The sequence below is a fragment of the Hydra vulgaris genome, chromosome 15, assembly GCF_038396675.1.
Source record: "Hydra vulgaris chromosome 15, alternate assembly HydraT2T_AEP".
NCBI lineage: Eukaryota > Metazoa > Cnidaria > Hydrozoa > Anthoathecata > Hydridae > Hydra > Hydra vulgaris.
Window position 1 is genome coordinate 42,043,206 of NC_088934.1, and position 13,256 is coordinate 42,056,461.

A 13,256-nucleotide genomic window follows, 5' to 3' on the forward strand; every position below is an offset into this window, starting at 1 on the left:
AATAATACATAAAATACTTATTTTTATTACAAATGAATAACATTTTTAAAATCTCTATGAAAATACGCTTCTTTTGAGACCTACGTTGACATACTTTTGAATAACTTTTTTTTCGACAATATTAGGGACTTTACCCTAAATTCTTAAGGTTTGAACCTAAATATCTTTACAACTTGACGTGATGGTAAAAAAAGAGTTGCATATTTGAAATCAAAATGAGAAATGCTATACAAAAAACAAATTGTTTGCTCGGCACCAGAAAAAAAAATTTTTTTTGTTGACCTGTGTTATTCAAAAATAACAAGAAGCGCTTTTTACTTAACCATATTCTTCTAAAATCACGGAAAAATTTAATTTTTAATATTATAAAATCATGAATTAATTTTTATTATTATTATTTTTTTAAATATTAAACTTCAAATAACAAAACCAAAGTCTAAGGATCAAAAAATAAAAATAAAAACAACACATATTAAACAACAAAAACAAAAATAAATTTGAAAAGTTACCAAGTGCATTTAACTTAAGCGTTTCTAAAATGAATATACTTTAATCGTAAGGATATTTTACATTTTTAGAAATAGTTTTGTGGTAGATCAATTTTTAGTAATAACTGTCTAAGTTTAGCTTTGAACTCATTTAACATTGTAAGAGTTTTAAGTTCAGTCGTGAGTACTTTATTCCATGCCTTAGGTCCTCTAATTGAAATTGAAAACTCCGTTGCCGCAAAATGTTGTATTTAGGTGTTATTTGAATATCTAGTTAAGTATTTATTCTGATTTGTTTTGAATAAGAGATTAAAAGTTTTTGGAATAATTCTTTTATTAATTTTGAACATAAAAATTAGAAGATGAAAAATATTTATTTGGTAGATATTTAGTATATATAACTTAGTAAATAAAGTTGGCAGGGTGTATAGCGGCTTTCATTGGATATAATTCTGATCGCCTGTTTTTGCATATTAAAGAGTTTTTTTGATTTATTTTTATTGGTACTACACCATACAATATAAGCGTAATTAAAAAAGGAATGAATAAAAGAAAAATATAAGAGTTTTAAACAACTTGAATTTAAAAAAGGTTTTGCCTTATAAAGTAGGCCAATGCTCGTTGATATTTTACCTTCAATATATTTTATATGATCTCTCCATATTACATTTCGTCAAGGAGTACTCCTAGAAATTTTAATGACACTTCTCTTTTTATTTCGCAATTGTTAATACAAAGATTTGGATGTTTTAATGGAGTTTTGTCATTTTCCCAGCAAACATTCTATAGCAGAATTTCAGTGAACTTATATAGGCATTTTGAGGGGACCGCTGTAGTTTTTCACATAGATTTTTTAGTGAACTATTAGTGGCAGCCGCCAAAAGTGGCTAGCCGATTACTAGGCTCTATTAACCATGTCGAAAAATTATCGGCTAGCCATTAATAGCGACTCCCACCAATAATACTCGAAGTAACTGATGAGCAAAACTCCAATGAACCTTCTCCAAATACCTACGTAGGTCTACCGCAAAACTATTAAAACAATGTTTTGGTTTGGTTCGATAGTCAAAGGGAGACTTTTAGTATGCTAGGAGGATGGTTAGAGCATGTATATAACCAATTGAATTATCAAGCTTGCAGTAAGGAAGAAAGAACTTTCCTTAAGATTTAAAAAATCAAATAAATAAAAATTTTAAAATTACATTTGATGGAAATAAGAATATCATTATTTTTAAAATTTTAACAAAAATAAAAATTGAAAAAAACTCATCATTATTACTTTTTATTTGGTTTTTACAATTTATTCGGTTATTACAAACTTCTTTTTTAGTTTTACTTGTAAGTTTTTATTATAAGTTTGAGTATTTTGCATTAAAGCACATAAGTGCCCCAAACAGTCCCAACGGTCTTGTCACAGAGCACCGCGGAAGTGCATTCATCCGGGAAGTCCACGCCTCCTTCCTTACCGTGACGCGAAAATTTGTCCAAAGCTCGTTTCGAACCTGGATCTCCTGCTTATAAAGCAAGCGCTCTAACCACTGCGCCACGGCCGCACAACGACTTTAGATGATTTCTCTAATTCTAAAGCAAAGTGTTTTACAAAACTGCTTTTAGCAATCGTACTTAAATGAAACTAATAGTATTTGAAAAAACTTTAGTGGACTACAATATTAAATGATTTATCACAGGCTATATTATAAAATGATTTATCACAGGTTTCGATATTAAATAATTTATCACCGGCTACGATATTAAATGATTTATGAAGCCATAAAAAATTAAAGAAAAAACAGTGGATAGCGAAAACACGAGAATGAATGCAAAAATATATTTTTCGCATCTTGTAGATTGTCGAGAATTCGAGTTGTTGTTTGATACACTTTCGTTGTTTATGCTTTCCTAAAATTAAAAAAAAAAAACGTTTTAAATTTATATAACAGACCTTCTCGTAAGAGGCGTGCGATCACACGTCTTAAATGACCACGCACATAAAACTTTGTTTTGATAACGTGTCCACGGCTCTTTGGAAGTATTGACTAATTAGCGCTTATAAAAAAAAACGCTAAAAAAACAAAGCAAATTAAAATTAAATAACCCATACACTTAAAAGGAAACAAAATTTAAAAAAAATAATTAAACTAAAGTAACAAAAATTAAACTAAAAAAAAAAATAACTAAAGAATAACAAAATAAATAGCAGAAAAACCAGAAAAAATTAAAACATTTATCATTTGATGTAAACTTAATTGTAAGCGAAAGTTAAAAAAAATTATCACAGCTCTATCAATCTTTATCATTCCCTCCCATGAATAAATTGGCTGATACAAGGGCGGATCCATAGTGAGAGAAAGGGTCATGAGACTGCCCCTCCTTCCCTCCCCCCTACTCCTCAGAGTTTTATTTATTTTTTCGAAATCGATGTTCAAAACGTTAGAAACTTAGGCTGTTTAAGAGTGCCATGAATTTTAATAAAATTTTGTGGTGCGAATTTTAATAAAATTTTGTTTTTATTTTTTTATAAAAAACACATATTTAAAATAAAAAAACGATTAATTTCAGAGACTTTTATAAAAATCCAAAACGTAGGGGAGACCGGCGCTAGTTGGCCGCAGGGGTAAGTTGACGAACTGCGTTTATCTTTAGAGTCTTTCATCAGAAAGAGACAAAAATTACTCAGAAACTTCCTTATTGACCATTTCATCATTCACTGTAGTATTGTCAGGATTCGCGCATGCGCATGAAAGATATTGAGATTTATGCGTTTTTTGGACAAAAACGTAACTTTTAGAACACCGCTTCCTTTTTACTTTACAAAGAAAATATTTAGTCGTATAAAAAAAAATTATTTTGAAAGTTCTAGTCATAATTGGTTTACTATATCCAGTCAGACTTTTTTTTCAAAGCTGACGGTTTCAGGATCTTATAGAGTGTTTATTAAAAAAAAAGCTTTCGGGGTAAGTTGACATATTTTTTACGGGGTAAGTTGGCTCATAGCATTTACTATGGAAAAAAATATTTATTTTTATAAAATTAATATTTTTTTTTTAATTTTTAACAATATTGAAAATATTTATTCTTACAAAAAAATTTAAAAAAAATTTTTTTTAGTTTTTTTTTCCACAGATAAAAGGTGGGCTATTGTTTGGCTTTTATACGGACTAATATTTGGTACCAGCTAAAAGTAATATTAAATTTTGGGATAAAATTGTTGCAAAAATTAATTTTTAAAAAATTTCGATTAATTTTGCACTTAATAGTGCATTAAAAATCATTTTTATAGTTTGCGCTAACTTACCCCTTGGTGGGGTAAGTTGGCGCAAATTTTTTTTTTTTTTTTTTTGAGGGTCCGGAAAGGCTCCAAGAATTTTTTTTTGTAAATGAATGCAAATTTTATAAGACATCCTAATCCATACTCTTTAAGACTACACTGAATATTTTTAAAAAATGTACTGTTAGGGCTACAGAGCTCATAGAGTAAAAACCGAGCCAACTAGCCCCGGTCTCCTCCCCAAATTACTTTTTTCAAAAGCGTTACTTTTAAGTAAAATAACTAATTATGTTTTAGCATGGTTTTAGCATGCGCTCACAAAAGCATCCAAAATTTTAATTAAAATGAATGGTTTTGAAAAAACTTCAAAAGAAACCGTGCTTAAACATTTCGTTGCTTTCTTTTATTGAAGAAAGTAATCATAATGTTTAAGCATGGTTTCTTTTATGTAATTAGCAATTACATTAAAGTAAATGAATTTATTATAAATAAAGTTTTGCATGCTTTTTTTTAAATTTTTTTATTTTCCTTAAAGTGAAGTAATGTTTGTTTGCATATTAAAAATACTTTAAAAAGTTTTTTGTGCATTATTCAATAATTTTGTGAATGTAAAATAAAATTTTTTTGAAAAACAAAAATTGAACAAAATTTACCAAGCATCTTTGATGTATTTAATAACTTATTAACTAGAATAAAAATTATTTGAAAATAAAACTGCTTTATGTGTAGGGCTGCCATAGTCCTGATCTTTTCGCTGGAGAACGCGATAAAAGTTTTAATTTTAATTAGTTTAGCGCTGGGCTCCTCCGTAAAAATCAGGACTATGGTAGCTCTACTTATGTGGCATAAATCTCTTAAATTTATTTGCTGACGTTCGTCAATAAATAAAGATACGCAAGTCAACGTTCATTTTTTTAAAAAAAATAAACGATATGTCGCTCCCTGTGATAGTTAAAAAATAGTTGCCAGATTTTATTAGAAATTATATTTCCATGATAAAACGGTTGGTAATTATTTTTTGATATCTTCTGTACTCAATTTGCCTTAAACTCTAATCTAAATATTTTTTTCAATGATCGCCTGTATAACTAAAAAATTTATATAACTAAAAAATTATAATACTAAAATATTTATTCTTGAATCAAAAAAAAAAAAGTGAAATTAACATCAGATTGGTTTTCAATGGCAATAATTTTTTTTTTCTTAAAGTTTTTTTTTAACTAGATATTGTAGTTTTCTGCGTTGTTTTGCATTACCTGTTAATAGAATAACCTCTGCGGCGAAAAAAAAAATTAATTTTAAAAATTCGAACTATTTTTGCCTCAATGATTTTTGAAAAGAAATAAGTTTTTGTAATAAGTATTGCATAGTTTAATCTTTGAAGATTTTTGAGACCTTTGATGATAGTTTAACCTTTAAAAGGTTATGTTAAAATTTCTTAATTTTTAAAATTTTCAAGTCTCCTTCAAAAAAATCCACTCCGAAAAAATCTACTCTGAAAAATCCCTGTTTGAAGTCTACTCCAAATAATTACTGTTTGAAAAAAATAAAATATTTTTCTTTAGTATCAAACTCCAGCATTGCCAAAAAAAAAAAAAGTTTTTATATAGCTTTGTAGGGATAATTTTTTTTCTGTAATTTTATTATATAAATAGTATTATTCAGGGCTAAATTTAAATTTCGAGTTTAACACCGTGGAAACACATTTTCAACGCCTTTTCAGAAAACAATTCTACAAACAAAAGTTGCACCATTTAGCACCACCTGTTTGGCGAAACTGGTGATGGTATTTATCATCCTCAGATTTAGTCCGATGCAATAATATTGGCAAAAGTAACTTATGTTGTATATTTTATTTGGTTATTACTGTAGATTGTATTGGTTATTCCGTAGAAACTCTTTATTGGAAGAATATTTCTTTCCGTATGTTTTCTAATCCCTAATAAGAGTGTCATTTACCTTTATAAATTTTGAATAGACAGTTAAGTTTTGTCCTGAAGGACTTCTAGATATAATCTGGACACTCCAGCATATTTTGAATATGAGTTTTATTCAAGAATTCTTTATATGATGAGGCATTGCCAATTTTATGGCCATTTTAACTAAACGTCAAAAGCCCAATTTCAAGAATAACTAACAAGACCAAAAATGAGTCAAGCTTATTATAATCAAACTTACTTTTCTTTTTTTTCTTCATAAATAGCACATTTTTTGCAATGCTGAAAACAAAAACATGCTTTCTTAAGCTTATTTCAGTGACTGTTCTGTTCAACATTTTTGGTTCAAAACTACCTCGTGTTTTACATAACAAACATAGTAAAATGATTGTAACTTAAAGTCCTTCCACAAAATAATGTAATCAATGAACTAAATAGGTTTATATTAATTTCAAAACGGTAACGAAGGTGCTTTCGAAAATTTATTTGTTTATGTACCCAGGGCCCCTGAGATCTTTAATACATCTTAAAGGGATAGGGGGGGGGGGGGATGAAAGTTCAAAAAGGGTTCCGTTTTTACAATTCTATTTAACGCATATACTTCGCACACATACAATATACTGCAGTATCGCAATATACTCACTTAAAATATATATTTATATATACTTTTTAAACAGTCATTTCTCAAGTCACAAAGCTGTTACTTAAGACAGAAAACTTTTGAAACGCGTCATTATAAATATATTTATATTTCTTATATCAATTAAATATGTTTAATTAACCTAATAACTAAATGTTTATTATTTAAAAATATTCTCAAATGATGATTATTTGTTAACATTCAATTAATAAATGTCAGTTGTCTTTTTTTCTTAAATGTCTTTCTTCTAAAATTGATATTCTTAAAGAGCACTCAAGAAATGTGTTCTTGAGTGCTCTTTAAGAATATCAATTTTAAAAATGGAAATAATGATCAAAAATATCGAAAAAATTAATACAAACAAGTTTTAAGAACAAAAAAGAAGTTTGCTCAAAGAAACAGAAAGATTGTTAAAAAACTAAGAAAAAAACTTCACACTAATAGTGAGTAGGGATATAGAAAATGAATTAAATATCAACAAAGTAAATATGCGAAACATTGAAAAGGATATAAACGAAGTGAAAGAAAATCTCAATTTTCAAGAAGAAAAAATAAAGGAAGAATTAACACAAATAAGAAATGGTCTTGAAATAATATAAATAAAAAAATACTGACTTACGATGTTCTCGTCGTAACAAAATAAGAATCGATGGTCTGAAAGATTCGCCAGGAAAAAGTTGGACTGTGAGAAATCTGTGAAAAAAATTTTCACAAACAAACTTAAAATTTCAAGCGAAGTTATTGTGGAACGAGCGCATAGAATTGGGTCGTATAAAGAAGACAAAACACCAAGAACTATCGTAGTGAAACTACTGTAATACCAAGATAAAAATAAAATCTTAAGTTCACTTAAAACGTTTTACTTGATAACTTTAACGACCCAGATTTGCATTCTTTTAATGGAGATATTTTTAACTCGCGGTTTTTTGATATAAAAACTTTTTAAAATGAATTAAAATCATTAAATAATAACTTTACGGTAATACACATAAATATAAGAAGTATAGTTAACAATATTTTAAATAAACATTTTTTTGTAAAATGTAACTTTTTGTTCAGTATGATTTGCTTAACATAAACCTTGTGTTATGAAGAATCGTCCAGAACAAATTCAAACTTATTAATTCCGAACTACAAACTAAAATTTTATGAGCGAAAAGTTCAAAAACGAGGAGGTATTATTATGACATATTCATAACGATATTACAACTAAAGTTTGAGACAATCTTTCGGTTTCTGATGCCTATGGTGAGGTTTTTACAATTAAAATAATAAACCAAAAGTTAAAAAATATACTGGAGCTCACCTGTTACAGACCACCTAAAGGTGATATAAAAAAATTTTCAAATCACCTTAAAAAAATATTTCTAAAAAATAACAAAGCGCACAAAATGTTATTCTGTATTGGAAAAATTAACATAAACTGTCTACAGCACAATGAAGATGCTGTTACCAAAATCTTCCCTATAATAAACGAACCCATCCGGGTAACATCAAATTCAATCACTGCAATAGAAAACATATTGACTAACTCATTTTATGATTTTTCATTAAAAAGAGGCGTAATCAAAACGGATTTATCCGATTCCTTTCCGATATATTTTTCTTTGTTTCAAGATACAATAACAAATAACTTTAATGTCTATAAACGAAATATTAATAAATTTACTATTTAACAGTTTAGACTCACTATCGGAAATGAGGCGGGATAAGATTTACCAAAAATGCAACCTTGTGCACACTAACTCTGCTTATAATGAGTTTTTAGAAATATTCTTAAAGCGCTAAAATGATTGCCAATTATAAGACGACAATTAAAAGTAAAATACTTAAAATGTCCATGGATTACAAGAGGTATAAAAAAATCTTCAAAAACAAAACAAAAACTTTACATCAAGTATTTAAAAAATAAAAATGAAAAAAACCTAAATACTTACAAGCAATACAGAAATTTAATTGAAAAAATAAAAATAAAAAATTCAAAGAAAAATTACTATTCAAAGCAAATAAAAAATGAAACTGGCGACATTAAAAAAACATGGAACAAAAACAACAAAGAAATAATTGGGAACAAAAAAACTAAATCAAATAATTTGCCTGCTCGAATCATCATAGACAATATAAAGTATAGTGACAAAAATACAATTGCTGAAAAATTCAACGAATAATTTGTTAACATTGGCTTTAATCTTGCCTCAAAAATTGAGTTTTTTGATAAATCGTTTGAGTCTTATCTAAGTGATGCCCATGAGTGAATATCATATCTAAGTGATGCCCAGAGCGAACTAAAGTACAAAGAACTAAACTATCGAGAACTTAACGTTGCTCTAAACTCCTTAAAATTAAACAAAACTCCAGGAATAGATGATTTCTGTAGTAGGGTAGTGGCAAATGTCTTTACAGCGATAAATACAGCTATGCTTGAAATTTTCAAGTCTTCGATTAAAATAGTAGTTGTATCGCAAAAGTAGCTAAAGTAGTACCAATATTTAAAACAGGTGAATCATACTTAATTAACAACTATAGACCTATCTCGGTACTCCCTACCTTCTCTAAGCTTCTCAAACGAGTAATCTATAATGTTTTACAAATATTTAACCCAAAATAAAATTCTAAGTAACAAATAATTTTGCTTCCAAAAACAGTATTCAACTGAACACGCAATCCTAGACCTAACTAATAGTAAAAGTAATTCTTTTGATAAAAAACAGTATGCTCAAAGACATCTTTATAGACCTGTCTTTTGACACTGTTAATCAAAATATCTTACTTAAAAAGATGGAAAGTTATGGAATAAAAAATATCACCCTTGACTGGTTTAAAAACTACCTAAGCAACAGGCAACGATTTGTTATTTCAGACAATTATAAACACTCAAAACTACTAAGAATAGAGTGCGCTGTCCCCTAAGGTTCCATTCTTGGACCCCTTCTGTTTCTTCTATATATTAACGACCTAACAAAAACCTCAAAAAACTTGATGTTATAACGTTTGCGAATGACACAAGTCGAACTCAATAAAAGATCTTTAAGAATGTATGAACAAAGAGCTTGAATGATTAAACATCTGGTTAAAATTAAATAAGTTATCGCTAAATACAGAAAAAATAGTATACCAACTATACTTCCCTCACTAAAAATAGACGAGGTAAACATTAAAAAAACAGAAACAACTAAGTTTCTTGCGATACTTATTGAGAGAACTTGAAAAGCGCATATTAGTACAATAAACACCAATATTTCAAAAACTATTTGAATACTCTACAAAGCTAAACCTATATCGTCCCAAGATGATCTTAAATCTCTTTATTTTTCTTAAATCCAAAGTTATCTTACGTAAGCTAATATTTAATTGGTAAGTACACACAAATCCAAAATGAATACTCTTAATTTAACTTAAAAACATGCATCAAGATTAGTTTATAATAAAGATAAACTCACCCATGCTGAACCTTTACTAAAAACCTTGAATGCACTAAATGTTTACCAAATCAACTTCTATCAAAATATTCTATTCATGCTTAAATATCTTGGACTATTCCCATTGCATTTTTCAGATAACTTTTTTCAAACTAACTCTAATAGATATATCATAAGAGCAACAGGGAACTTCACATTGCCTAAAAAAAACAACAAAATTCTCACGGTTCTCTATTTCCTACCAAGGTCCGTACCTATATAAAAAAATAATATCCGAAAATATAGAACTTAAAGCATAAAATAATCCTGCCACCTTGAAAAAAAAATTATAACACCTTATACTTAATATCAACAATTTTATTGACATGCATTAAACATTAAACGAACAACAAGATTTATACTAAAATATTTATGTGTATCACTGACTGTATATTGTTTAATCACTTTTAACTATATAAAAATTAATTAGATTTATTTAACCATTTAAAGAGATACTCGATGATAAGACTTCATAGTCTTCTACGAGTCTCCTTTATAACAACATGTTTATATTTAAAGAAACAATAGTTTTTAGTTTTTATTTAAAAATAAAATGCTGTTAGTTTTTATAAAAAAAAATTATTTATTAATCTAACTTTTTACTTTGTTATAATTGCTAAATTACGCATTCTTATGTTATGTTATATGTTATACTTTGCATTAAATTATGTGATAAAATTGTAACGTAATGAAGTGCAAATATATTGAAGTAGTAAAAAAAAGAAGAAAAAAATTGCGTGCATAAGAAGTATATTTTATAAAAGCTTACAATTATTTGTATAAATATAGGCTTTAAATGAAGGATAGGGAGGGAAGAAGGAGAGGGGAGAAGGATATGCATACCCCTCCCCTAATAGTCCTAAAATATCTTAGAAATGGAGAACCTTCTCCTCTTTTTTATTTTAAATATCAATTAATGGAACAGAGTTAAATAATGAAAGTAAAATGGTTAACATTGCTGTTTTCGTTTTTTTAAACAATTTAATTATGTGTTCTTTATCTTCATCTTCAATAGAGTAAAGTGGGGTAACATTGGCACATCTCTAAAAAATAATTTTTAGTTGAGACAAACTAAATTTGGTATGCAATATTTCTAGACATTTATCAATGATATTGCTGCAATAAAATGATAAAGAATTTAATTAGTTATCTAATATTATTGATGGATAATAAAGTTTGTTGATGGGGTTTCAACTTTTAATATTACCTCTATATGGGGTAACATTGAAAGTAGTATGTTTATGCTGTAAATGTGTTTGTTTTAATTTCTGAAACAACAAGATAATTTTTTACGTCTTCAGTTTGTGATGTTTTGTTCTTACCAGTATTATGCAACATTGTTAGGTGGATTTTAACTTTTTGAGAATGTTGGATTTCAGATCTGTTGACCTTTAAAATCTTTGTACATTTTATCTTGAAATTAACTCTTTTAATTTAGGGATCGCTTTGTTTGGTTCCATTTCATGTAATTGTGAAAGGTTCATTATATGTAAGACTTAAAAATTCCTGTCAATGTTACCCCAAAACTGAAACATGCGTTAAAAAAAAAATGTTCGAAAAAAATCTTACATGCTTAGTATTTTAAAACAACATCATAAAAACACAGTAAAATGTTATTGTAGTATGATTTTATTCATCTTTTAACTAAAGTTTTTTTGCAACGAAAAAACTAGAAATTAGTTTAATTATGGCTCTATTATCATGCGGATAAAAATAGTTATCTTTGTTCATTTAACATCTGGCTTCAGCATCTGTTAAAATAATTTAAACAATTGTTAACGGGTGACGGGTAAAAACATTTAATCATACACGTGTCAATGTTACCCAGATGTCAAAGTAACCATGCGTTACCTTACTGAAGTAATTCTAGAAAAAGATTAGATTTAAAAAAAAAAAAAAATGATTTAACTTTGAGTAATGGTTTTTTTAAAGTTAGTCCTAAAAGACTATTAAAAAATAAACAATTGGAAAAACTGTCCCAAAAAGTTCCTGATTACGCATACCTGTATAATAATGTATACCTAACTATTATTTTCGTATGATTGGAAAAAATTTTTTTTCTGTTTTCTTGTCCGTTCCGCAAAAAAATTGACAATTATTTAATAAAACTTACTAGTTCTATGTGTAACTTTTCGCCAGTAACGATTTCAAACTTTGGAGGCTCATCTATAATAAACTCTTCGATTAAACTTTCGTAGCGTGGCAAAGTTGACTGAGATACATTTTCGTTTGAATCTTTATTTCTTGGCAATACTTGAGTTTCTATATCGCTATCTGAACGTATTGAATCTGTAAAAGTCTTAAGTTTGTTACCATGTTTATACAGATTCGTGTCATTACTTGTAATAGGATATTTTGTATTTTCTTTGACATTGACGGAACACATTTAGCTTTTTTTACTTTGGAAGGCTTTTCATGTGGTCAAGTGTTTCAATAAACAAAAAATAACTTAATCGTTAGAAAAATCTAAATAATTGTTCTCAAATACGTAACCGAACAGATTGTAGAGTAACGTGTTTAACTTTGAAAAGTCAAGTGCGTCATTAAAATGCGGCTTTCTGAAATTTTTTTCCAAAGCCTCAATGCGCACTTTGTGGGATCAATAGACGATAGATAATAAAAAGATATAAGCAATTTGTATATATTTTAAATTAAAATACCGAAGCTATTTTTAAAATGATCTTATTTTTAATACCATTTTGGTTTGCATTTTAGTTGTAATATAGAAGCAGCCAGTATCAAAAGTTGCGTCAAAGAATTCAGAAGTTTTCTTTGACAAAACAAAAAAAAATTATAAGTTTAAATTTTATTCCGTTGTATTTACCTCCAGTAATATCAAAATAGTCTTCAGACAAATCTTGAACCCCTTGTAAAAGCGGAAACTTTCCTAAATTATTGTTTGAATAAGTAACAGTAGAATTTCGGCCAACAAGTAAAAACTGTAAGAATGCTAAATAACAGAAAAAGTTAATTCAGTGAAATCACTAAGGGATATCAGTGTAGTATAAGTCCAAGTAATGATTAAAAATTGCATGGTACTGATATACAGCCCAGTGTTGATATTTTTGAAAACATTACTCCTGAACGAGAAGAGAACAAGTTGTCCAATCATTTTTTTAAATTGATATTTGAGAGATCTATAAATGCAATTAACAAACGGTTTAAAACATTAACTTAAGAAATTTTTCACATTTTAGAGATAAATTTAAAGTTTTCCCCGATCGCTATGGGTGTTTTAAGATTTTCAAAATTGTTTAAGAACCGTTGTGCGGGTCACTCGTCATTTTAGAAACAAATTTCATGAACCGTCCATACGGGTCACTCGTCACGAAAGATACAGATCCCGTATTAAGGTTAATGTCTTTTAAAAGTTAAAACAATTTTAAAAATCCGTAAAAACATTAAACTTTATTGTTTTTTAAAAAACCGCAATCATATGATTAAAAAGTTTTTTTATTTAATGGT

General features: G+C 27.8%; 1 protein-coding gene across 1 annotated transcript; it reads right to left on the minus strand.

Moving 5' to 3' along the window:
- Positions 1-1,743: 1,743 nt before the first annotated feature.
- On the minus strand, positions 1,744-12,201 carry LOC124813738 (uncharacterized). Its single transcript, XM_065819227.1, has 2 exons — positions 11,905-12,201; positions 1,744-2,387 (listed from the first exon to the last, which is right to left on the minus strand). The coding sequence occupies exons 1-2, from the start codon at positions 12,175-12,177 to the stop codon at positions 2,232-2,234; spliced, it is 429 nt and encodes a 142-aa protein (XP_065675299.1). The 5' UTR covers positions 12,178-12,201; the 3' UTR covers positions 1,744-2,231.
- Between the last annotated feature and the right edge of the window lie 1,055 nt (positions 12,202-13,256).